This window comes from Antedon bifida, chromosome 5 (assembly GCF_963402885.1).
Source record: "Antedon bifida chromosome 5, ecAntBifi1.1, whole genome shotgun sequence".
Lineage (NCBI taxonomy): Eukaryota > Metazoa > Echinodermata > Crinoidea > Comatulida > Antedonidae > Antedon > Antedon bifida.
In genome coordinates this window covers 29,224,186-29,250,605 of record NC_136230.1, presented here as the reverse complement: position 1 = coordinate 29,250,605, position 26,420 = coordinate 29,224,186, and the positions used below count along the sequence as shown (strand labels likewise).

At 34.7% G+C, this 26,420-nt stretch overlaps 3 protein-coding genes across 5 annotated transcripts in view; all 3 read left to right on the top strand.

Moving 5' to 3' along the window:
* Positions 1-1,586: 1,586 nt before the first annotated feature.
* LOC144843043 (sushi, von Willebrand factor type A, EGF and pentraxin domain-containing protein 1-like) lies at positions 1,587-25,582 on the top strand. 2 transcript variants are annotated; one of them, XR_013612217.1, is made up of 12 exons: positions 1,587-2,217; positions 2,803-3,014; positions 3,418-3,600; positions 4,018-4,179; positions 4,412-4,630; positions 5,376-5,573; positions 5,790-6,038; positions 6,189-6,431; positions 6,515-6,745; positions 6,994-7,952; positions 22,052-22,655; positions 25,548-25,582. XR_013612217.1 is itself a non-coding variant. In XM_078699696.1 (10 exons), the coding sequence occupies exons 1-10, from the start codon at positions 1,757-1,759 to the stop codon at positions 7,206-7,208; spliced, it is 2,373 nt and encodes a 790-aa protein (XP_078555822.1). In that variant the 5' UTR covers positions 1,587-1,756; the 3' UTR covers positions 7,209-8,024. The 2 variants fall into 2 exon arrangements, 1 of the variants encoding a protein (XP_078555822.1); XM_078699696.1 differs by lacking the exons at positions 22,052-22,655; positions 25,548-25,582 and having other exon boundaries at positions 6,994-8,024.
* Positions 10,860-21,258, top strand: LOC144843492 (hyalin-like). The gene is made up of 11 exons (XM_078700278.1): positions 10,860-11,037; positions 14,644-14,718; positions 14,838-15,068; positions 16,142-16,390; positions 16,548-16,790; positions 17,015-17,245; positions 17,502-17,693; positions 17,982-18,224; positions 18,385-18,627; positions 20,684-20,914; positions 21,179-21,258. The coding sequence occupies exons 1-11, from the start codon at positions 10,860-10,862 to the stop codon at positions 21,256-21,258; spliced, it is 2,196 nt and encodes a 731-aa protein (XP_078556404.1).
* LOC144843030 (sushi, von Willebrand factor type A, EGF and pentraxin domain-containing protein 1-like) overlaps positions 24,571-26,420 on the top strand; it is a 27,443-nt gene continuing 25,593 nt past the window's right edge. For both annotated transcript variants that reach the window (XM_078699676.1, XM_078699677.1), the window contains exons 1-3: positions 24,571-25,043; positions 25,622-25,833; positions 26,236-26,418. In XM_078699676.1, coding sequence (XP_078555802.1) covers positions 24,583-25,043; positions 25,622-25,833; positions 26,236-26,418 — 856 coding nt within the window. In that variant the 5' untranslated portion in view covers positions 24,571-24,582. The remainder of the gene's footprint in view (positions 25,044-25,621; positions 25,834-26,235; positions 26,419-26,420) is intronic.

Sequence of the window (26,420 nt, the reverse complement as noted above, 5' to 3'; positions counted from 1 at the left end):
TATTAATCGATTATTCATTGTCATTATCAATGCTCTTTGGCTATCAAGTCAATATTTACGTTTGTATTGTGTGAGATAAGAACTATTTAAGACATAGAAAACATTGCTGTAAGTTATGTGCCGTGTGTAGTGGGTTAGCAGGGTACTATTGTGGCGCACAAAGACGGGATATACTGTAGTATTCTATCTCTCACTTTTAGGCCTTCAATAGAAAAAACAAACAATGCCCATATGTTAAATATAACTTAATGGGCCATTAAAAAGTCGTAAAACAAGTTTATTGAAATATATACTATTGTGGACACTTGTTATTATCGAACACATTACTTTGGATTTTACCACTATTATCTTATCAACAATAACTTGTACACTCTTATCAAGCACGCATTTCGAACAATACATCAAAACTACCGTACCGTCCTAATGTTTATCTAATACAGTAGAACCTTAGGATCCCCTTATTCAAGGATGAAAACACTTTTTTTATGGAGTGAACGAAGGGAAATACATTTTGAGGGGACAATTCTTTATATTTGACATTTTGGACACAGCACTTTCTCTATTAGCTGGACAAAATTTCCCAATTTTTGACAAATTTGATTTTTCTCTCTATTGGACATAGTTTCTCTATTTGTGACGCAATATACAGTAGTACAACTTTCGCTATTCTAAACAAAATTTCCCCATTTTGAACAAATCGGATTTTTTGATATTGGACAGTTTGTCTATTTAGGACACTTATTCTGGACGAAATTTCCCCATTATGGATAAAATTGTCTCTATTTTTTAAAAACTCACCACACTCATTCATTGGAATAATTCGGTCCTATCAATTTCACAACATTTTCCACACAATAAGTAAACTCCACGTTTATAATAACCACATATCGCTGTATATGATCAGGATATTTGATAGGATAAGGATAATGGCCCTTTTCACATTGACCCGGTGGATTTTATCTGTTTAAACACAGGAACAAGGAAATAATTACATTAGTTTTATTCCCTAGGATGAAAAAAAAATAAAAACAAGTGACAAAGGCAAAATAGAGTTCATTCTATAACATAAAGGTAACAAAAGGTTACACCAGAATCTTCAGATACCTATTTTCTAGTTTCAACCAATTTGATTTACTGTATATAAATATATTGTTAATAATAAAAGAAATGTCATGCTGCTCCGTGGTTTTTTTTCTCTACTTGCCATTTGCTTCTTACAAACAGATCTGGCATAGCATTTTCAGTGTAAAATTATGACGTTATATAACGTATGTCATGTTTCACATGATTAAACATTTCTTCTTATTCTTTATTCAATCAAAAACAAATCTTTGAATATCCCGAGATGACCAATGTGTTTCATCCCAAAAAAGTTAGACGTATCGTTACGCTTTGTACAATTATTTTCCCCTTGCTCAAGAACAAAAAAATAGACCTATAATAGTAGGCCGTTTATTTTTATGGTTCCATCGCCATTCTTCAGAATCGTATGTTTTGTATTTGCTGATGCATACTGGAATTTTGTGAGAATCCTGATTGGTAACCATATCAATTTCAGGTACATTTGGATTACTGTATATGTAGGCTAATCCCAAAAATGTGTGCGGTTTGTGCGGTAAAGTTTTGCAAATTCCCTAGCCTGCCCCTTTTCCAGGGTGAACGGAAACGATTGCTAGGAAAGGAAGTGTACGGTATGAAATTCAGAATAGATCACTTACGAAAGACAGTAATGCAGTAAAGTTGACCAGCGTAAGACATGTTGTCTTTAGGCTCTAAATACCGCCTCTGCCAGGCCGTCTGTTTTGCAATTGTTATAACATTTGGTCGATGCCAAGATCAAGTGGAAGAAAACGCTTTGAGACTGCTAGCTAATCTCGAAGAATTCCAGAACGCGCCAAGTGAAATTGTATTCCTTCTGGATAGTTCTGGTAGTATTGGAGCTTCTAGATGGCCTTTAGAGGTGGACTTTGTTCGTCAGATTTCAACAATATTCACAGTGTCAGCGGATACAGCTCGGGTCGCGATCGTGTCGTATTCGTCGGGTACGCAGATTTATACGAGGATAGATCATATCACTGAACCTACTGGTAAAAATAAGTGTACGCTTCTTGGACAGCTTGAAGATGCTCTACCTTACACTGGAGGTGGAAGATACACTTTAGGAGCTCTCAATCGAGCTGATAATATTCTGGCAAATGGCAGACCTGGTGCTCCAAGGTTAGTATAAAATTAAATAATATAATTCAGGATTAAGACTATAATTCTATGTAATTTATGTATAAATGGAAAGAATAAATGTGGGATACACCCACCAAATAGAAAAAAAAAGATTCAATCAAATAAAAAAAGGATATAAAATGTTGAAAGTAAATAGGCCTAATGATATTCTCTTGTTTGATCAAGTTTGAATGATATTGTTATCAAAATATGCTGTTGGTGAAAAACGATACGCCAAGACTGTTTGAAAGCATTTTAAATCAAATTCATTAAATTAAAAAAGAACTAAAACCAATGAGAATAAAATCGGAAACTTTTATGTTTTTACTCGAGCTTTCGCTGGTTCATCGACACAGCTTTATGAAATTTATCAATACTATACAGAGATCCAGATGAACCTTTGCACTAATAGCTAAAACAACTACATTTAGAATTAGGCTATTCGAGAAAGAAAACAAGAAAGAGTGAATTCTGGAAAAAGCAATTCCAATGCTTATTCTCATTTTCCCCCATTGTCAGCATTATATTTCTGTATGTCATGCTCAAACTAAAACAAAAATCAAGAATAATCATCTTTGGTTCTAGACTTGTAATGCTTCTAACTGCTGGAAACTCGAATGGAGGTGACCCTGTAGTTAAAGCTAACGAGATGAAGGCCAAAGGAATAACTATATTTTCCATCGGGCTTGGTGAAGGAATTAACCAAGGCGAGTTGACTGGAATAGCTACACCGGGCAACGTATACTTGTTAGATCAACTTGGGAAAATCAGTGATCTTTCCTCTAGATTGAAAGGAGGTGAGACAAACTTAATTTGGTATTAACTTCTTTTAAGTTTATAATATTCTGAAATGTCCTTATTGATTAAAGTGCAAAAATGCCAAGATTTAGGATGTGTTTTTAAAAAAAGGTAACAAGTATTTGCAAAGAACAATATTATCTATATCTCTGATGACTAGTCATCCCTAATTTTTGTTTTGGTTGAATTAAACTTGATGAGAATTTTAAACCTGATTTGTAGGCCCAACGCATAAAACTAAACTAGCACTACCAAATTTAGTAAGTAGCCAAATTTGTTTTTAAAATATCAACAAGGTAGAAAAGCTGAAAAAAGAAGAAATTTTCCCACTTACGGTAGTGTACTAAATACTTAGTTTATCTTCGGACTACTGTGACTTAATTGGTCTATTTCCTTTTTAAGATGTGCAAGATTCGGACTCGTGGGACTATAATATCGATGGGTCTGTTTGTAATGCCATATGTGGCGCTGGATCGGACTGTTGTGATGCCAACGCACTTTGCGCTTGCGCTACGAATAGTGGTTCCATAGAGTGCGCATGCGCTGAAGGATACACGGGTGAAGGAACTAAGGGACAATGTACACGTAAGTAACAGAAGACGTAACAGTTACTTAGGCTTGGTTTCCCAAGTAAGCGTGTTGACCAATGACAAGCGACAGTTCGAATAAGCCATCGCTTGTGATTGGTCAACGTTGCGTTACTTCCGTGTGGTGCGTCTGTAGTGGGAACCAAGTGTGGTCGTCTCAAAACAAATCTTCTTGGAGTTGCGAAAAGACGGTTTCAAGCTGTCAAATCGTCGTGATCTCCAGAGACTTCGGGAAGTAGCAAGACACAAAGTTACATGGAAGCACCTTGGAGCTGTAAAATGAGACTTTTTTTAATGTTTTTGTAAACAGTATATATAATTGTTCATTTTAATATAATAATTATTAATGTAATTTTTATTTCTCACTGAGGCTATTTATTTATTTTTTTTGTAACTTATTTCCAATCATAATTAGAATGTGCTATTGGAACATACAAAGGCTCCTATAGCAATCAAGACTGCACACTATGTCCAATTCATTCCACCACTGCATCTGAAGGAAGTACAAGTAAAACAGACTGTACTTGTGTTGACGGCTACATCGGAGATCCATCAGCCGATGTACCATGCCAAAAACGTAAGTTGTGTTAATTTAGATACCTTTTACAAGTATTTGAATATCTGTTTGAATAATGAAAAGAAAACCATGAACAAGATAAAACTCAACAATTACCATAATAAAACACACATAAGGATGGAAAAGTTAATGACTGATTTCCGTATTTAGTAATGTTAAAGTGCTTTCTGGGTTTGAGTCACTTTGCTCTGCAAGTTGACAGTACTAAATTACCGTTTTGTTTCTCGTGTAGTTTACCCATGTCCATTCCACCCCTCTCCTTTGAATGGAGCTCTCGCTTGTGAGACTTGGCTTGGAATTCAATTCTGTACTGTTTCCTGTCAGAAGGATTTTGACTTTTCACGCACGCCAGAGGAAGTGTACTTTTGTGCTGGCACAAAATGGGCGATGTTTCCATCATTCACGAGGGATCCCACAATGGCGTTTATAATGCCATGGCCAAATTGTTCTGGTAAGTTTGTCCTGGCCTAGTCGTACTTTTAACAAATGGTTTATATTAATGTGAATTAAGATTGAATTGTCCTGTGTAAGTATGTTGCATTTGAACTTCTGGGTGAAGAATGACATTTACATGAATGAAATGTACAAAAAATGACATTTACATGAATGAATGTACATGCATCACATAATCCAAAATGACTGATTTTTCAGATAAATTGGCTTCCTCAAATGTTTGGTTAAGAGACACAGCGCCGCGGAGAATAAGTACAGTACTGTCGGTATTTGTCGCAGCCATACCTCAAAGGACCCCTCTTGGCAAAGCGAGCTCAGCGTTCAGTTAAATATCATTGATGTTTATATGTAATACGAATCATACAGATTAAACTACTTCTTATTAGAAAAGCAGAAACCACAAAATTAAAGCTACAATTTATGTCGGTCAAGTACAGCTAATTCATTCCACCTTTATATATTTGGCTTTTTACACACCATGACGCATTACCTACTCACAATCCTCTCTATTTATGCCCGGATGTATTACGTCATGTATTAATTTACTCATGCATAACGAATTCTAATTTGCGCCATCACAGCAATATACGAAATATAATAACTGTATATGCAAGTGAAACTATTTTTTTCGCGTATTCTAAATGTATTTGCCATTATATTCAAACTTTTGAAATGAAATCCGCACAAAAATAATAAAAACCTAAATTAAATCAGACTAATTTTACTGGTTTTGTTTTTAATAGTAATAGTACCATCAAATGCTAGTGTTGATCTGAGTGTCCAGTACTATGCTGACCGCTGTGCATCTCCCGAAGGAAAACTAGAAATCCAGAATAACTTGATCAGTCAGTTTCAAGACTTGAATAGATTCTTTCCTGGTATTTGTAACGATCCAAATAGATGTAAAGTGGAAAATGCTAATGTTTACTGTGGAACTGAAGGTACTGTATTGACTCTGATGTTTTACGATTTACTTGTACTTAGTAAGATATGCTTTTCTTAACAATTAGTCGTCCATGTTGCCTGACTACCATTTCCAAAGTAATGAGTTCAAATCTTGACTCTGGATTATAAAATTGTGGCTTTAATTACAGCCTTAATTATAGCTTTAATTGTATTTATCGTTTGAAAATAATGAGCTATCGTTATTTTGATAGATGCAACTGCTCCAGAGCTGACGAACTGTCCAGACAACATAGATCAGGGTAATGACCCTGGCTTAAGCTCAGCAGTGGTAATGTGGGTACCCCAATTAGCGACTGATAACTCTGGCCTTCAACCTGTCATCACTGCAAGTCACAATCCTGGGGATGCGTTTGAAATCGGTGAAACTACCGTCCGATACACTGCAACGGATGGCAACAACTTGGAGTCTCAGCCCTGTACTTTTATAGTAACGGTCAAAGGTTAGAATGTCAGTTTCTTACGATTTCAGCATGACCAAATAATATACGTAATATTAGTGTTACTTACAGGATCTGTATATTTGTCAAAAGTATCATTTCAATCTATTCTGGAGTTAGGTAAACAAAGTATTATTTGTTTTTACATGACAGATGTGGAAAAACCAACCTTAGTATCCTGTCCTGAAGATATAACCGAAAGCAGTAATGAAATTAAAACAAATTTATTCTGGGAAGACCCAGTGTTTATTGATAACTCTGGCAAAGATGTGAACCTCACTCACCTTACGCAGTCTGGTAGCGAGTTCTACTGGGGAGAGAAACAAGAAATACGCATTGAGGGTAGAGATGAGGCTGGCAACTTAGAAATCTGTACTTTTTTTGTACAAGTTAGACGTAAGTAAAGATGTTACACAGTCTATTGTTATTGTTGCTATTTTTAATAGTTATTAACTTACCTTTTGTTTTATTTTCTGTAGAATATTCATGCCCATTCCATCCCTCTCCTCTGAATGGAGCCCTCGCTTGTGAGAGCTGGCTTGGAGGTCAATTCTGCACTGTTTCCTGTCAGTCGGGTTTTGACTTTTCACGCACGCCAGAGGAATTGTACTACTGCTCTACAGCTGGTGCTACGCCAACATGGGTTTTGTTTCCCTCATATACAAGAGATCCCACAATGGAGTTTGTAATTCCATGGCCAGATTGTTCTGGTAAGTTATCCTTTTTTTTTTATATCATAGTGAACTATTGAGATCAAGATTACTTGAGATGCTAACATCATGGTTACTGTTATATCATGAAGTTACACAAGCATTGGATTCAAACTTTAAATTCGAAGGAGATGAAAACAAAATTTAATACATGTTTATGATATTCATAAAAATCCAAATACACCCCGTGACTAATGCTTATAGAAAATGGTGGAATCAGACTAATTTAGTACTTTTGTTTTATAAAGTAACGGTTTCAACGAATGGTAATGTTGATCTGAATGTCCAGTACTATGCTGACCATTGTGCATCTCCAGAAGGGAAACTAGAAATCCAGAATAACTTCATCAGTCAGTTTCAAGACTTGAATGCAATCTTTCCCGGTCTCTGTAACGATCCCAACACGTGTAAAGTGGAAAACGTGAATGTTTATTGTGGAACTGACGGTGTTGACTTGGGATAATTTTATATATGATTTAAATGTTGCATTAAATTATCATTCAAATATAGCGAAAGTATAGTATCAAATATAGTATTTTAATTTTCAGTCAAAATAGGCCTACCAAATAAATAAAGAAAAAAACATTTGCTGAAAGGTAAAAATGCAGATTTTTGTTTGGACACATAAGTTACAAAATGTTACTCACTAAAACCCGTCTTCCACTTTACGAAGTCAATGTCAACTTGTGCGCATGCATATTCATTTTTTAAAAATTCCCTTTCTGCCATCGGGTTTTCGTATTACTCTAGTAGCTAGATCAACTTTCGTATGCACTTTGAGGTCCAGAGAATTTGACTTCAGAAATTGGTTTAGGGTGGTCAAACAATCCATTTTGGCTTGGTTACACATTTTGAAAATGTGGCGAAAGGTCAAAATATCTGGGTGAAAGGTTATAAGAACAAACACCAATAGGTCCTTAAATCTTGACAAATATATATATTCAGTCTAATGGGACATTTTTGTAAAAAATGACCGGAAGTGCCATTTCTGACCTTTGACCCACATTAGTAGAATAATAAAACGGAGCGTAGTCAACGTCAGGTCAAAGCTTTTATATTATGATTTTGGCTTTATCTATAAATACTAGTGGTAGCAATGACGTAGTTTGTCTATTTTGATATTTTTGATTATTAATTAATTAACACACTAAAAAGATTTTAAATTTCAACTAATAACACGTATATACTTGTTGTAATAATGTTGTAGGCGTAAGCAGTTGTTTTCTGAAATGTGTTTTGTAGTTGTTATATTTTAGTACCTAGCCAAGTCCCTCTTCAGGGATAATTGGAAACGATTGACAAAATAAACAATGTGCATCAATGAAAGTTTTTAAGGACATTAAAGCAGTAAAGTTGACCAGCGTTAAGCTGATTTTCCACTAGGCGAATTTGTTAGCGCGAATCGAAAGCGTCAGCTTATACACATGCGTATTCATGTTTCCATCTTCCAAATCCCTATCTACGCATGCTGACGCATTCGATTCGCGCGAACAAATTCGCCTAGTGGAAAATCGACTTTAGACATGTTGTCTTTAGGCTCTAAATACCGCCTCTGCCAGGCCGTCTGTTTTGCAATTTTATTAACATTTGGTCGATGCCAAGATCAAGTAGAAGAAAACGCTTTGAGACTGCTAGCCAATCTCGAAGAATTCCAGAACGCGCCAAGTGAAATTGTATTCCTTCTGGATAGTTCTGGTAGTATTGGAGCTTCTAGATGGCCTTTAGAGGTGGACTTTGTTCGTCAGATTTCAACAATATTCACAGTGTCAGCGGATACAGCTCGGGTCGCGATCGTGTCGTACTCGTCGGGTTCGCAGATTTTTACGAGGATAGATCATATCACTGAAGCGACGGATAAAAATAAGTGTACGCTTCTTGGACAGCTTGAAGATGCTCTGCCTTACACTGGAGGTGGATCATACACTCTAGGAGTTCTTACTCGAGCGGATGAGCTTCTTGCAAATGGCAGGCCTGGTGCTCCAAAGTTAGTATATCATATATTTCCAATTTAATTATACGTAGATCTTCCGTTTGCAAAAGATCTCTTAGGTCGACCACTAATCCATCTGCACTTTGTTCCACCCAGCCGCCTTTTAAAAGACCTAATGGTGATCGAGCTTTTGCAGTTGCAGCTCCTAAACTGTGGAACAATCTTCCTGATCCTATTAAAAATGCGTCCTCTATCATAGTTTTCAAAACACAAAAAACCCATCTTTTTTCTTTGTAATTTCTTTCTGTTTTTCTCTCAGCGCTTTGGGACAATCTTTTGATTGTATAAGCGCTTTATAAATCGAACAACATTACATTACATTAGTATGAAAATACATGGAAGTATTTAAAAAGATTCAGTTAAAAGAAAAAAGTAAATAGGCCATATAGTATTTTATTTTTGTTCAAACTGAAAATGTCATATTGCTTGAAGCGCCAAGTTTGTATTTTAAATTAAATTTATTTATTTATTTATAAACATATTTCTACTGGATGACAATATCAACGTTGTCCCACAAAGGGTACATTGTTGTTTTTCAAAAAGTCCAGCATAAAACATAACAATATACATAATTATATAATACATAGTTTCTTAAAAAATGCTAAAATTAAACAGTCTAAAAAATACTAAAATGTGAGAACCATACATTAAAAATACAAAATTATGATTAAAATCCAAGTTAAAAAGATGTTCATAAAATTATTTAATACATAGTTTCTTAAAATAGTAAAAAATGTTAAAATTAAACAGTCAAAAATAGTACTAAACTTTGAGAACCATACATTAAAAATACCATACAAAAAAAAGTTAAAAAGATGTTCATAAAAAAGAATACACCACATAAAAAAATACACTGAACAGATTAAATTTTTTTTTTTTTAAGTATTTCTTTAGAGAAAAAAAGTGTTTTTATAACTCGATTTGAACGCATTAATGGAAATTGAATTTTGAATGTCAAAATGTATGTTATTCCATATGTTTGCCCCTGCAACCCTCAGTGATTGTTCTTTCATTTTATTCGTGTTTGGTATCGGGGGAACAACATTTAATGTCTCAGAAGCTCTCGTGTTATATCTATGTCTGTCTATTACCATCTCGATTTCATTACAAAGTCTATCTGGTGCAGCACCACGAACACACTTATACATAAGGGTAGCAAGAGAGTAATTTCTTCTCTGCTCAAAACTTTGCCAAGATAATTGCTTAACTATGTTTTCACCCCTAATGTTTATGAAGTCGTGGTTCTTTGTAATTATTCTTGCCGCTCGTTTTTGAAACCTAAATATTTTACTTATATTTGTTGCAGATGTATTTCCCCATACAGAAATGGCGTAGTCGCTACATGGCTGTATAGTCATTCTGTAAATTTTTTCTAGCAGGCTTTTGTTTAAAAATCTACTTACTTTGTTAAAAGTTGTAATTTTGTGTCCAATTGACTTACACAGATTACTAACATGATGGTTCCACGTTAAATGTTCGTCAATTTCTACACCTAGATATCTAGTGTGCTTAGAATTTTCAAGCTTTTTACCATTTAAGAAAATAGAAATATCACCATCTGGGCTAGAACGTTGCCCTCGAATTAACATAACTTTTGTTTTCTCTAGGTTTATACTTAGTTTGTTGCCCTCATACCATGTATTGACATTATCCATAATAGTTTGAAGCTTTTGATTGATTTCGTTAGTTGAACTCATTAACATAGATAGCAACATCGTCAGCAAATATACTACAAGAACCAGGGGAGATGTACTGTGAAATATCATTAATAAATATTAAAAATAAAATAGGACCTAACGAACTTCCCTGGGGTATACCTATGTCAATATTGGTTGCTTTGGATTTACTACCGTTGCAAACGACAATTTGTTTTCTATTGCTCAGATAATTTCTGAACCAATCTATTTCGACGGTATTGAATCCATAGTGTGAAAGTTTATTTATTAAAATAGAATGGAATAAAATTCGTTAAAATAAGAAAATATAAATGTTAGGTAATACCACATATTAGAATTATTCGAAGAACAAGTCAAGAATTGACCACCACTGCTTATTCGTGCTCGAACTATTAAACAAATCAACAATAATCCTCTATTGTTTCTAGACTTGTAATACTTCTAACTGATGGACTATCGAATAGCCAAAGCTAACGAGATGAAGGCCAAAGGTATAACGATATTTTGCATCGGGCTTGGTGAAGCAATCGACCAAGGCGAGTTGACTGGAATAGCTTCAGAGGACAACGTCTACTTATTAGATACATTTGAACAGATCGGTGACCTTTCTATGAAATTGAAAGGAGGTGAGGAAATGTTTGTAGTTTGGAACTTATTTTGTGACATAACTAGTGTATACGTATGTTGATTAAACCTATTAGGCCTAAGTAATATTCGCTTAATTAATTACAGTAATAAAAGAAGGGCTGAAATGATTTGTCTTACTATAGTCATGGAGGTATTATACCTCCATGCTATAGTGTGACTTACCTCATGCAAATTAATCGGTCTTTCTTTTTAAAGATGTGCAAGATTCGGACTCGTGGGACTATAATACCGATGGGTCTGTTTGTGATGCCATATGTGACGCTGGATCGGACTGTTGTGATGCCAACGCACTTTGCGCCTGCGCTACGAAATTGTGAAATTGTGTCAACAAACACAACCTTACACAGGCCTTTAGCATAGTAGTCCAGTTCCCTATGTATTTTCGTGTGCAAATCATGGGGAAAGTGTAAACATTGCGTTTTATGAATATTTGAAGCATGCTGGTTATAAAAACTCATGTTGTCAAATTTCTAAAATTTGTCTTTGACCTCTGACCTCAATTTGAATACTTTGACCCATTGAAAACAAAATGGTCATATCTTTGCAACGCTTAGATTAAATGAAATAATTTTAGTGTCAAATTATTTAGAAGATGCATATTAATATTCGTTCTAATGGAAAAGTTTGTCCAAAAATGGCTGGAAGTATGATTTTTGGCATTTTTGACCTTTGACCTACATATGATATAACTCCGTAACTAACAGTTGGACAAACTTTAAATAGGGCTCAAATTAATCTGAAGGTATAAGTTTCTATTCAGTCTCATGAGAACTTTTTCAAGAAAATTACTTAAAATCTTTTTATTGACCTTTGACCTGTACTGGTAGTACACATTCCTATAATCTCAAAAACTATTGGCTGTAAAAGGGTTTTTTTTTTGTGAAATTTTTAGAAAAATTTACATTTATATGTTGTATAATAACAACATTTTATAAAAATGTAAAAAAATTCCATTTATGAAAACTAACTTTGTAATTTATTAACATCACTAGCGTTTGTTATAGTATTATAATGTGTTACATTTGCTGATTTTAAGCACTTCACATGAATTTATCAGAATTATGTGTATTTAATATGAAGTTTTATTTTTTTTATATGAAGAAAATTTAATTATCTATCAAATAAGACCATTTTCAAATTATTATGGCTAAAACTTAATTAGATACAGGCAAAAAAGTGTATTTTTACTTGTGTGAACAGCGCCCTCAATCTTCATTTTTTCCCTCAAAATACCACATTTTTATGTGGTTTTATAAACTTAGCTGGTTGTAACTTTTTAAAGGATTTGTTGTCAGTGACGTGTAACTTACATACCCCTTCTACCATATAATAAGTAAGTTTCTGAGATAAAATGAAAAAAACATTTTGATAGCTTGATATTTTTCTTGAGGTTATTACATGGTACACGCTAAAAAGGATTTTGATTTTGTGCTAAAAATTCATCTTTTTGGTCAGTACAAACAATCTTGTACAGACATTCTTACACAAACAGCACATTTTATTGGAAAGATAATCATAAAATCTATCCAATAAAATATGAAATTTGTGTAGTAATACTGCTAGATAGATTTTATTAAACCAAAAAGATGGACTTTTAGCACAAAATTTAAAATATTTTGTTGGCATGTATCATGTAATAACCTCAACAAAAATATCAAGCTATCAGGATATTTTTCTAAATTTTTTTCAGAAACTGACCTAGTATGTTATAGAAGGGGTATGTAAATTACAGGTTACTGTAAAAAATCTTTGAAACAAAGTTACAACCAGCTAAGTTTATGAAACCACATAAAAATGTGGTATTTTAAGGGAAAAAATGAAGATTGAGGGCGCTGTTCACACAAGTAAAAATACACTTTTTTCCCTGTATCTAATTAAGTTTTAGCCATAATAATTTGAAAATGGTCTTATTTGATAGATAATTAAATTTTCTTTATATCAAAAAAATAAAACTTCATATTAAATACACATAATTCTGATAAATTCATGTGAAGTGCTTAAAATCAGCAAATGTAACACATTATAATACTATAACAAACGCTAGTGATGTTAATAAATTACAAAGTTAGTTTTCATAAATAGAATTTTTTTACATTTTTATAAACTGTTGTTATTATACAACATATAAATGTAAATTTTTCGAAAAATTTCACAAAAAAAACCCTTTTACGGCCAATAGTTTTTGAGATTATAGGAATGTGTACTACCAGTACAGGTCAAATGTCAATACAAAGATTTTAAGTAATTTTTTTGAAAAAGTTCTCATTAGACTGAATAGAAACTTATACCTTCAGAATAATTTGAGCCCTATTTAAAGTTTGTCCAACTGTTAGTTACGAAGTTATATCATATGTAGGTCAAAGGTCAAAAATGCCAAAAATCATACTTCCGGCCATTTTTGGATAAACTTTTCCATTAGACCGAATATTAATATGCATCTTCCAAATAATTTGAAACTAAAATTATTTTATTTAATCTAAGCGTTGCAAAGATATGACCATTTTGTTTTCAATGGGTCAAAATATTCAAATTGAGGTCAGAGGTCAAAGTTGAATTTTAGAAATTTGACAACATGGGTTTTTATAACCAGCATGATTCAAATATTCATAAAACACAATGTTTACACTTTCCCCATGATCTGCACACGAAGGCACTTTTTTTGACATAGGGAACTGGACTATAGTGGCTTTTAGTAATACTGTTTTGATAGAAATATAATCTATAAAACGGATTCTCTCATCAATAATAAAAACAATTGACTTAATATTTTATTTCAGACAATATGATAAAGATGGTATAGTAATTAGAAATGCATTAAATATCACGTGACATTATTCCATTCGTCCGAATTATACATAATGTTTCATAATTATCTGTTTTGGGGAAATCAACCATTTCCAGCGTATTACTTTGTATGTGACATGTGTACTGTACATCAACTGAACTGAAGACAAGGATGATTGTTTTTTCTTGGTTTTACCTGCTGATCCATGTTTTGGGGGATAATGGTAAATATTTGTTAAAGTTTGTCTTAAATGTTGGTTATTAGGATGACGAACGATGTTTGATGTATACAACAACAGTAAGTGGCCTGCGCTTACTTAGTAATCGGATCTAATGTACAGTGCTTGGACCCAAGTTTTGATTTACCATCTTTAAGTAAAAATGAATCTTTCTAAATAGACTCTGCTTATCAGGTTATCTCTCACCAACACTTACTCTGGACCGCTACCAGTGACAGATAATTTAGTAGGCTAAACTGTTACTTACACTGACACTTACACTTACACTGAAGTGCTAAAACATAACAGTGGTAGTGGTAATAGTAATAATAATTAATAAAAAAATTAAAAATTAAAGGCTGAAACGTAGCAAAAATAGGCCTAAGTCTATTTTTATGGTTTACCAAAAGTAAAAAAAATACTAATATAAATCATTTGAAACCAGATAGATTTGTTCGAGAATATGTTACATTATTAACATGTTCATCATCATTTCATTTGTTATTTTGTAACGTAATGTAACATTTATGACAAAATAAATCATCTATTTTAATATTATTAGTTTTCTTATTGTATTTTTAGCGGTTGAAAGTGAAAGTGATAATTATGGTCCCGAAGAATGTATTAGGGATTTCAAAATCATGAGACAATTAAGAAGTAAGACGTGTTGGGTAATTGTATGATTACTTTTAATATTTCACACAATACGACACGCTACGTATTCAGTCAAACCATACGGTTCGTAAATTAAATTACCTATTGATTTTCTTTTGTAGAGTATGCATGCCCATTTTACCCCGCTCCTCTGAATGGAGCACTTGCTTGTAAGACCTGGCTTGGAGGTCAAATCTGCACTGTTTCCTGTCAGAAGGATTTTGACTTCTCACGCACTCCAGAGGAATTGTACTACTGCTCTACCACTGGTACTACGCCAGAATGGATTTTGTTTCCATCATTTACAAGAGATCCCAAAATGGAGTTTGTAATGCCATGGCCAGATTGTTATGGTAAGTTATGCTATTTGTTTTATATCATAGTGAATTATTGAGATCAAGATTACTTGAGATGTTAACGTCATGTTTACTGTTAAATGATGAAGACTTGCAAATAAAATATTACACAAGCAATGGGTTCAAACTTTAAATTCAATGAAAACAAAATGTAATACATGTTTGTGAAATTCACAAAAACCCAAATAAAGCCCATGACTAAAAGATGTATTGTCCCTTGAAACACAAAAAAAATGAATGTCAAAATATTCTAAATTTAAATTGGCCATATCAAAGTAATATTAAAGTTATTCACTTTAAGTCGAAAATTCGAGCCAAAAACAAGTTTACGTAATTAACAGGTAAATTAGTTTGATTACATTTCGTCTGGAAAATCGTCGGGAGCGAAAGTAAACACAGATTTCAAACCACGAGTATGCATTATGCATGATGCTAATTAGGATTGTTTACAACTCGTCACGGTTGAGTAGGTGTTTTCACACAGATCATACAGAGTAGCCAAACAAACAAGCGCGTTCCATTATGGGATGTTTTGATCGAAAACTCTGACTGGAAGTCAAAGTTATTTTTTGAACAAAAAAACGTCTGTATTTCAGTTAAATGATTTTTTTTTCGACTAATTTTTTGTGAAAGTTAATAACTAGTATGATACTTAAAAAATACCCACTTTTTTTCGAAATCTTTTTTTTTTCAAATTTTTATGGAATTAGTCAAAGGGACAATACATCTTTAAAGAAAATGGTGAAATCGGACTAATTTAGTACTTTTGTTTTATAAAGTAACGGTTCCATCGAATGCATATAAGCAAGCTCTCAATGCGCTTTACATCAAAAATAAAAGCAGGAAAAATCTGTGTTGCTAATTTGAAGTTTAAATTTAACTCCTTTATGTTGCAATAATTATTATTAAATTACAGCAAAATGTAGTTATGGTATTAGGAAATTGGCACAATAACTTGGTAGTTAACATGCTTGATTGCCATTCTCGAGGTCCTGGGTTCAAATTCTAACTGAATTATGAAATTGTGAACAATTTATGGCTATTATGTATTATTCTTTATGTATTCACAGATGCAACTACTCCAGTGCTTACAAACTGTCCAAACAATATAGATCAGGGTAATGACCCTGGCTTAAGCTCAGCAGTGGTAATGTGGGTACCCCCATTAGCGACTGATAACTCCGGCCTTCAACCTGTCATCACGGCAAGTCACAATCCTGGGGATGTGTTTGAAATCGGTGAAACAACCATACGATACACCGCAACGGATGGCAACAACTTGGAATCTCAGCCCTGTACTTTTATAGTAACGGTCAAAGGTTAGAATGTCAGTTTCTTACGATTTCAGCATGACCAAGCAATATACGTAATATTGTTACTTACAGGATCTGTATATTTGTGAAAATTATCATTTCAATCTATTCTGGAGTTTCAGAGTCTTAGGTAAACAAAGTATTATTTGTTTTTACGTGGCAGATGTGGAAAAACCAACCTTAGTATCTTGTCCTGAAGATATAACTGAAAGCAGTAATGAAACTAAAACAAATGTAACCTGGGAAGACCCAGTGTTTATTGATAACTCTGGCAAAGATGTGAACCTCACTCACCTTACGCAGTCTGGTAGCGAGTTCTACTGGGGAGAGAAACAAGAAATACGCATTGAGGGTAGAGATGAGGCTGGCAACTTAGAAGTCTGCACTTTCTTTGTACAAGTTAGACGTAAGTAGATATTAACAGTTTATTACGGAGCGCCGTCCAACACACTACGACACGCTCTACGTATTCAGTCAAACTATACGGTTCATTCCCATGATCAACACATAACTTATCCCTTTTGTTGGTGCATATGTGCTATTTGTGTACATAAAAACTAACAGCTTAACATCCCATCAGTCAAACCATACGGTTCGTGAATTAAATTACCCACTGATTTTCTTTTGTAGAATATTCATGCACATTTTACCCCTCTCCTTTGGATGGAGCCCTTGCTTGTGAGAGCTGGCTTGGAGGTCAATTCTGCACTGTTTCGTGTCAGAAGGATTTTGACTTTTCACGCACTCCAGAGGAATTGTACTACTGCTCTACCACTGGTACTACGCCAGAATGGAGTTTGTTTCCATCATTTACAAGAGATCCCAAAATGGAGTTTGTAATGCCATGGCCAGATTGTTCTGGTAAGTTATCCCATTTGTTTTATATCATAGTGAATTATTGAGATCAAGATTACTTGAGATGTTAACGTCATGTTTACTGTTAAATCATGAAGACTGCAAATTACACAAGCAATGGATTCAAACTGTAAATTCGAAGGCGATGAAAACAAAATTTAATACATGTTTGTGAAATTAACAAAAACCCAAATAAACCCCATGACTAATGCTTACAGAGAATGGTGGAATCGGACTAATTTAGTACTTTTGTTTTATAAAGTAATGGTTCCATCGAATGCTAATGTTGATCTGAGTGTCCAGTACTATTCTGACCATTGTGCATCTCCAGAAGGGAAACTAGAAATCCAGAATAACTTCATCAGTCAGTTTCAAGACTTGAATGCAATCTATCCTGGTCTCTGTAATGATTCCAACACGTGTAAAGTGGAAAACGTGAACGTTTATTGTGGAGGTATAATTTGCCTGTATAATTCATAGATTAGCGTGATTACAGTTTTCTAAAAAATCGTGTTGCTGGTATTATTAATTTAACTTCTTTAAATGTTGCACTAATTATTATTAAAATACAGCAAAATGTAGCTATGGTATTTGGAAAAGCATATTTAATTGGGAAATTGGCACAGTAACTTGGTAGTTACTTGGTGCTTGATTTCCATTCCAAACAAGGTCCTGGGTTCCAATACTAGCTGTGAATTAGTGAACAATTTATGGCTATTATGTATTATTCTTTATGTATTAGTAACTGCAGTGCTTACAAACTGTCCAGACAATATAGATCAGGGTAATGACCCTGGCTTAAGCTCAGCAGTGGTAATGTGGGTACCCCCATTAGCGACTGATAACTCTGGCCTTCAACCTGTCATCACGGCAAGTCACAATCCCGGGGATGCGTTTGAAATCGGTGAAACGACCATACGATACACCGCAACGGATGGCAACAACTTGGAGTCTGAGCCCTGTACTTTTATAGTAACGGTCAAAGGTTAGAATGTCAGTTTCTTACGATTTCAGCATGACCAAGTAATATACGTAATATTAGTGTTACTTACAGGATCTGTATATTTGTGAAAATTATCATTTCAATCTATTCTGGAGTTTCAGAGTCTTAGGTAAACAAAGTATTATTTGTTTTTACATGGCAGATGTGGAAAAACCAACCTTAGTATCCTGTCCTGAAGATATAACTGAAAGCAGTAATGAAATTAAAACAAATGTATTCTGGGAAGACCCAGTGTTTATTGATAACTCTGGCAAAGATGTGAACCTCACTCACCTTACGCAGTCTGGTAGCGATTTCTACTGGGGAGAGAAACAAGAAATACGCATTGAGGGTAGAGATGAGGCTGGCAACTTAGAAGTCTGTACTTTCTTTGTACAAGTTAGACGTAAGTAGATATTAACAGTTTATTACGGAGCGCCGTTCAACACACTACGACACGCTCTACGTATTCAGTCAAACTATACGGTTCGTTCCCATGATCAACACATAACTTATCCCTTTTGTTGGTGCATATGTGCTATTTGTGTACATATAACTAACAGCTTAACATCCCATCAGTCAAACCATACGGTTCGTGAATTAAATTACCCATTAATTTTCTTTTGTAGAATATTCATGCACATTTTACCCCTCTCCTTTGGATGGAGCCCTTGCTTGTGAGAGCTGGCTTGGAGGTCAATTCTGCACTGTTTCGTGTCAGAAGGATTTTGACTTTTCACGCACTCCAGAGGAATTGTACTACTGCTCTACCACTGGTACTACGCCAGAATGGAGTTTGTTTCCATCATTTACAAGAGATCCCAAAATGGAGTTTGTAATGCCATGGCCAGATTGTTCTGGCAAGTTATCCTATTTGTTTTATATCATAGTGAATTATTGAGATCAAGATTACTTGAGATGTTAACGTCATGTTTACTGTTAAATCATGAAGACTTGCAAATTACATAAGCAATGGATTCAAACTGTAAATTCGAAGGCGATGAAAACAAAATGTAATACATGTTTGTGAAATTCACAAAAACCCAAATAAACCCCATGACTAATGCTTAAAGAAAATGTTGGAATCGGACTAATTTAGTACTTTTGGTTTTTTTAATAGTAATGGTTCCATCGAATGCTAATGTTGATCTGAGTGTCCAGTACTATGCTTACCATTGCGCGTTACCAGAAGGAAAACTAGAAATCCAGAATAACTTCATCAGTCAGTTTCAAGACTTGAGTGCAATCTTTCCTGGTCTTTGTGATGATCCCAACAAGTGTAAAGTGGAAAACGTGAATGTTTATTGTGGAGGTATAATTTGCCTGTATTATTAATTTATAGATTAGCTTAATTACGGTTTTCTAAAAATCTGTGTTGCTAATTTGAAGTTTAAATTTAACTCCTTTATGTTGCATTAATTATTATTAAATTACAGCAAAATGTAGTTATGGTATTGGGAAATTGGCACAATAACTTGGTAGTTAACATGCTTGATTGCCATTCTCGAGGTCCTGAGTTCAAATTCTAACTGAATTATGAAATTGTGAACAATTTATGGCTATTATGTATTATTCTTTATGTATTAGTAACTGCAACTGCTCCAGTGCTTACAAACTGTCCAAACAATATAGATCAGGGTAATGACCCTGGCTTAAGCTCAGCAGTGGTAATGTGGGTACCCCCATTAGCGACTGATAACTCCGGCCTTCAACCTGTCATCACGGCAAGTCACAATCCTGGGGATGCGTTTGAAATCGGTGAAACGACCATACGATACACCGCAACGGATGGCAACAACTTGGAATCTCAGCCCTGTACTTTTATAGTAACGGTCAAAGGTAAGAATGTCAGTTTCTTACGATTTCAGCATGACCACGCAATATACGTAATATTGTTACTTACAGGATCTGTATATTTGTCAAAAGTATCATTTCAATCTATTCTGGAGTTTCAGAGTCTTAGGTAAACAAAGTATTATTTGTTTTTACATGGCAGATGTGGAAAAACCAACCTTAGTATCTTGTCCTGAAAATATAACTAAAAGCAGTAATACGTATAAAGCAAGTGTAACCTGGGAAGACCCAGTGTTTATTGATAATTCCAACAAAGACGTGATACTCACTCATCATAGGCAGTCAGGTAGCGAGTTCTACTGGGGAGAGAAACAAGAAATACGCATTGAGGGTAGAGATGAGGCTGGCAACTTAGAAGTCTGCACTTTCTTTGTACAAGTTAGACGTAAGTAGATATTAACAGTTTATTACGGAGCGCCGTTCAACACACTACGCCACGCTCTACGTATTCAGTCAAACTATACGGTTTGTTCCCATGATCAACACATAACTTATCCCTTTTGTTGGTGCATATGTGCTCTTTGTGTACATAAAACCAACAGCTTAACATCCCATCAGTCAAACCATACGGTTCGTGAATTAAATTACCCACTGATTTTCTTTTGTAGAATATTCATGCCCATTTTACCCTTCTCCTTTGGATGGAGCCCTTGCTTGTGAGACCTGGCTTGGAGGTCAACTTTGCACTGTTTCCTGTCAGAAGGATTTTGACTTTTCACGCACTCCAGAGGAATTGTACTACTGCTCTACCACTGGTACTACGCCAGAATGGATTTTGTTTCCATCATTTACAAGAGATCCCACAATGGAGTTTGTAATGCCATGGCCAGATTGTTATGGTAAGTTATCCTATTTGTTTTATATCATAGTGAATTATTGAGATCAAGATTACTTGAGATGTTAACGTCATGTTTACTGTTAAATCATGAAGACTTGCAAATTACACAAGCAATGGGCTCAAACTTTAAATTCCACGGCGATGAAAACAAAATGTAATACAGGTACATTTGTTTGTAAAATTCACAAAACCCAAATAAAGCCCATGACTAATGCTTAAAGAAAATGGTGGAATCAGACTAATTTACTACTTTTGTTTTATAAAGTAACGGTTCCATCGAACGTGTCCAGTACTATGCTGACCGCTGCGCATCAACAGAAGGAAAACCAAACTAGAAATCCATAATAACTTGTTCGGTCAGTTTCAAGACTTGAATGCAATCTATCTTGGTCTCTGTAATGATCCGAAGACGTGTAAAGTGGAAAACGTCAAATTGTGGAAGTGACGGTGTTGACTTGGGATAATGTTGCAAATTAGATTATCATTCATCAGCGAATGTAGCCTATAGTATCAAATATAGTATTTTAATTTGCAAAATTGGAAGTCAAAATAGGCCTACCAAATAAATAAAGAAAAAAAGATGTTTGAACTTTTTTAACATTTGCCGAAAGGTGAAAATGCAGATTTTTGTTTGGACACAGAAGTTACAAAATTTATTATTTTAAAATTTTAAAAAATTCCCTTTCTGCCATCGAGTTTTCGTATCTCTTCAATCGAAATTAGTACATGTAAATTGTTACGTGCAGATGAGCGCGTGTGTATGTTATCGGCTTATATCTGATTTTATACCCGGACGGATTGGCGGGATTAGACCGTATGTTATGAGGCGTACACTCCTAGATTGCATCCTGAAATGATGTTGAATTATACTGTAATGTTACAATGAAAACTATAGACGTAGATAAAACGGAGCATAGTCACGTCAGGTGAAAGAACTAAAGTTGCTATTGAAAAGATCGATTATTAACAATAGCTTCTGTATTTTGATTTTGGCTTTATCTATAAATACTAGTGGTAGCAAAATAACGTAGTTTGTCTATTTTGATATTTTTGATTATCTATATATATATTATAAACAAAACAAGATTTTAAATTTCAACTAATAACACGTATACTACTTGTTGTAATAATGTTGTAGGCCTAAGCAGTTGTTTTCTGAAATGTGTTTTCTTGTTTTGTTGTTTTTCTTTAGGATCTTGCACATTCCTTCATACCTTTCACTTATGTACTATTCCCGATGTTCAAGTTTAATTAAGTTGTTATTAAAGTTTTATAGGTATTATTTCTAGGTCCGTGTTTTACACTGACCTGGTAAAACAGATTTAGGCCTTTTGAAAACAGGAATAGAAGTTTGTGTTTTCCCTTGTTTATTCCACGAAGATGAAAAAAGGAGAACGACTAATTACGAAAGGTTACACCGGAAAGAAAAAGAGCGTTTACAATTTCATTGCTTAAACTGCCTTCTTAATGTTATTTATATTGGCTGTTAGAAATAGGTCATAATGTTTCCAATGTTTTCTATTTCTTTCCTTTTGCTTTTCACTAACAGAACCCATTTCAGGATATAGCATAATGTCATTAGTTACACTGACATGGGAAAACAATTATTCTCCATTATCTTTATAAAGTCAAAAACAAATGTGGGAATATCCCGAATTAATGAGAAACTGCACATTATGACCCATGTGTGTTTCATTCCAAAACAGAAAGAGTTGAGCCTAGTCTTCAGTAGCAAACTTTATGTGACAAAGAAATGTGATGTGCCCATGGACATGGTGATGTCATAGCATGGGCACATCACACTTTTTTTGTCAAACTAGTCTGATAGTGTAGACAGGGTTTTAGGCAAGAAAAGTTTAGACCAGTTTTCTTCAGTTTACCGAAGTTTATCAACTGGAAGTCACTCTGCTCATGAAAATAAAGTTTACATTTTTTAGATTAGAATAATAGTTTTCCCGCCATCCTTCATCAGAATGGTATGTTACAGCTGGAAAGGGTGAAATTTCGCTGTTCCCCGGTTACATTTAATCTTATCTGATGTAGGGTTTCGGCCCGAAGACTGATTTCTAGGTTGCCCACCACCATCCATCACTTCCATCCCACATTGTAAATGATGCTTCTTTTATTTCTTGAACTGTTTCTAATATAAATGTTGAATGAATATTTAAATATCCTAACCATAATCCTCCTCATTTACCTGTTAACATGTATGTCAACATTATAATAAACTTGACGGAAATAAGCACAAGATTGTTTTCCATTTTTATTATTCGTTATTTTTACAACAAAACTGGGAATATCCCTTTAGTGACAAGATGCATTAACGAGTGTCTGGACATCCGATTGCCCATTTGTAAGTCTTTAAGTTTTAAATTAAAGTTTCCTTATCTATCAAAAAAGTTGCCAATAATTGCCTCGACCAAATCCGGGTATTATTTCGTACAACTTCCTGATACTGGTGTTTCTATTGCTTCAGGTCCATTTAGATTTTTAAAATGCATGTTTCTCTCCGTTGATTTCAAGCTTGATTTCCCACTTTGTACGTAGCGCAAGAACGCTAGTAATTTGACCAATCACAACACGTGATCAACCATTCGACCTGTCGCCTGTGATTGATCTTGGTCAACTCACTTGCGACTTGCGAACCAATCTAAAGTTCTGTCTACACTATCAAACTAGTTTGACAAAAAAAGTGTGATGTGCCCAAATATGGTAATGATATTCCCAAATATAGTAGTGATATGACATCATCATGTCTATATATGAGCACATCACATTATTTTGTCGCATAAAAGTTTGATAGAGTAGAGAGAGCTTTAAAGAGCAATTTTTGACAACCAATAGGCCTATAATAGTAATTGCTTCGTTGGTTTCAAGCGAGTGCTTGTATAACGTGTAACCAGGCAACTGTACAGTGCGATAAGAAAACATTTTCTTTTTGCGTATTTTTGGGAGAAATAAATGTGATATAAAATTCTGCAATTCGTATGGTGTCCGGGTCTAAAAACTAATGCTTATAATCTAGTAGCATCTAATCTCCACACGGCGGGCAAATGCACATGCTCAGAGCATGAAGATGCTCAGAGTAAGCAAAAGACAATGAGCAGCTGAAGTACGTCCCACAATGTACGAAACAAAAAAATCTCTTCAATATTACTGATTATTTCATTACTAGAGTTATTTCAGATGTTTTAATATCTAATAATTGTGGGCAGTGTGTATCAAGCAAAACCATAATTTGCAGGAAAATAATCTTTTACTTTTTTCAATTACCGTGCCTTCTTTGTCTTGTGTTATCTCTTACCGTACATAATATATTCATTGTATTTGTTTAAGCTTTTTAACTTTGACTTGAATATGTGTTTCGTAGTTCTCCCTTTACTTATTTAGAACAGGGAGATGTAAAATACATCTCCCTGTTTAGAACAAATGTCGATCAATCAAATTAAATTAAGGTCCATTCGGATTAATTATAATCCAGGGAGTGGATGCGGTCTGCTGTGCGGGAAAGAGTTGCAAAGTACCTAACCAAGCCCCTCTTCCGGGATAATCGGAAACGATTGATAAAATAAACAATGTACATCAAGGAAAGTTTTTAAGGAAGTGTATAAAAGCAGAATGGATCACGTACGAAGGACAGTAAAGCAGTAAAGTTCACCAGCGTAAGACATGTTGTCTTTAGGCTCTAAATACCGCCTCTGCCAGGCCCTCTGTTTTGCAATTGTTATAACATTTGGTCGATGCCAAGATCAAGTGGAAGAAAACGCTTTGAGACTGCTAGCCAATCTCGAAGAATTCCAGAACGCGCCAAGTGAAATTGTATTCCTTTTGGATAGTTCTGGTAGTATTGGAGCTTCTAGATGGCCTTTAGAGGTGGACTTTGTTCGTCAGATTTCAACAATATTCACAGTGTCAGCGGATACAGCTCGGGTCGCGATCGTGTCGTACTCGTCGGGTACGCAGATTTATACGAGGATAGATCATATCACTGAAGCGACGGATAAAAATAAGTGTACTCTTCTTGGACAGCTTGAAGATGCTCTGCCTTACACTGGAGGTGGAACATACACTCTAGGAGCTCTTACTCGAGCTGACGAGCTTCTTGCAAATGGCAGGCCTGGTGCTCCAAGGTTAGTCTGAAAAATATATTTATAGACAAAATATAGTAGTATGTAGTGGAGCTGTAGCTTGGTGGTTAACGTGCTTAGTTTAATATTTTATCCATCCTGTAATTGGTGAGTTACTTGCTGTTGGATGCGTATGAAAAAAAGAACACAAGGAAGTTGGCATGAAATTCTCCAAATATTGTCCTATCTTTAATATTACCTTTTTCCAGGACCTTCCTTGACAAAATAATGTATTTCCTTATAGGCTTCTATCTGGGATTATGTTTAATCCCGGCTCATGGTGTATAGAACCGAACTGATTGATTTGGTTCAATCTCCTAATCCTCCGAAGGAAATGTTTTTTTTTAAAGATACCTTTGATACTCCAAAACTGTCACAGTAACTCTTCAACTTTTACCAACTCGTGCTTTTCTCTTTCCACATTGTTTGTATTCCTTTATATTTGTGTTTTCGGCGACCAATGTAGGCCCATTGTTTTGTTTTTAAAGACACAATCTTTTTTTAAAGTAAATCTCTGTCTACACTATCAAACTTTATGTGACAAAAAAGTGTGATCATATATATTTGATTGCATGCTCTAGGCTTGTAATGCTTCTAACTGATGGACAATCGAATGGAGGTGACCCTGTAGTTAAAGCTAACGCGATGAAGGCCAAAGGAATAACGATATTTTCCATCGGGCTTGGTGAAGGAATTAACCAAGGCGAGTTGACTGGAATAGCTACACCGGGCAACGTATACTTGTTAGATCAACTTGGGAAAATCAGTGATCTTTCCTCTAGATTGAAAGGAGGTGAGACAAACTTAATTTGGTATTAACTTCTTTTAAGTTTATAATATTCTGAAATGTCCTTATTGATTAAAGTGCAAAAATGCCAAGATTTAGGATGTGTTTTTAAAAAAGGTAACAAGTATTTGCAAAGAACAATATTATCTATATCTCTGATGACTAGTCATCCCTAATTTTTGTTTTGGTTGAATTAAACTTGATGAGAATTTTAAACCTGATTTGTAGGCCCAACGCATAAAACTAAACTAGCACTACCAAATTTAGTAAGTAGCCAAATTTGTTTTTAAAATATCAACAAGGTAGAAAAGCTGAAAAAAGAAGAAATTTTCCCACTTACGGTAGTGTACTAAATACTTAGTTTATCTTCGGACTACTGTGACTTAATTGGTCTATTTCCTTTTTAAGATGTGCAAGATTCGGACTCGTGGGACTATAATATCGATGGGTCTGTTTGTAATGCCATATGTGGCGCTGGATCGGACTGTTGTGATGCCAACGCACTTTGCGCTTGCGCTACGAATAGTGGTTCCATAGAGTGCGCATGCGCTGAAGGATATACAGGTGAAGGAACTAAGGGACAATGTACAAGT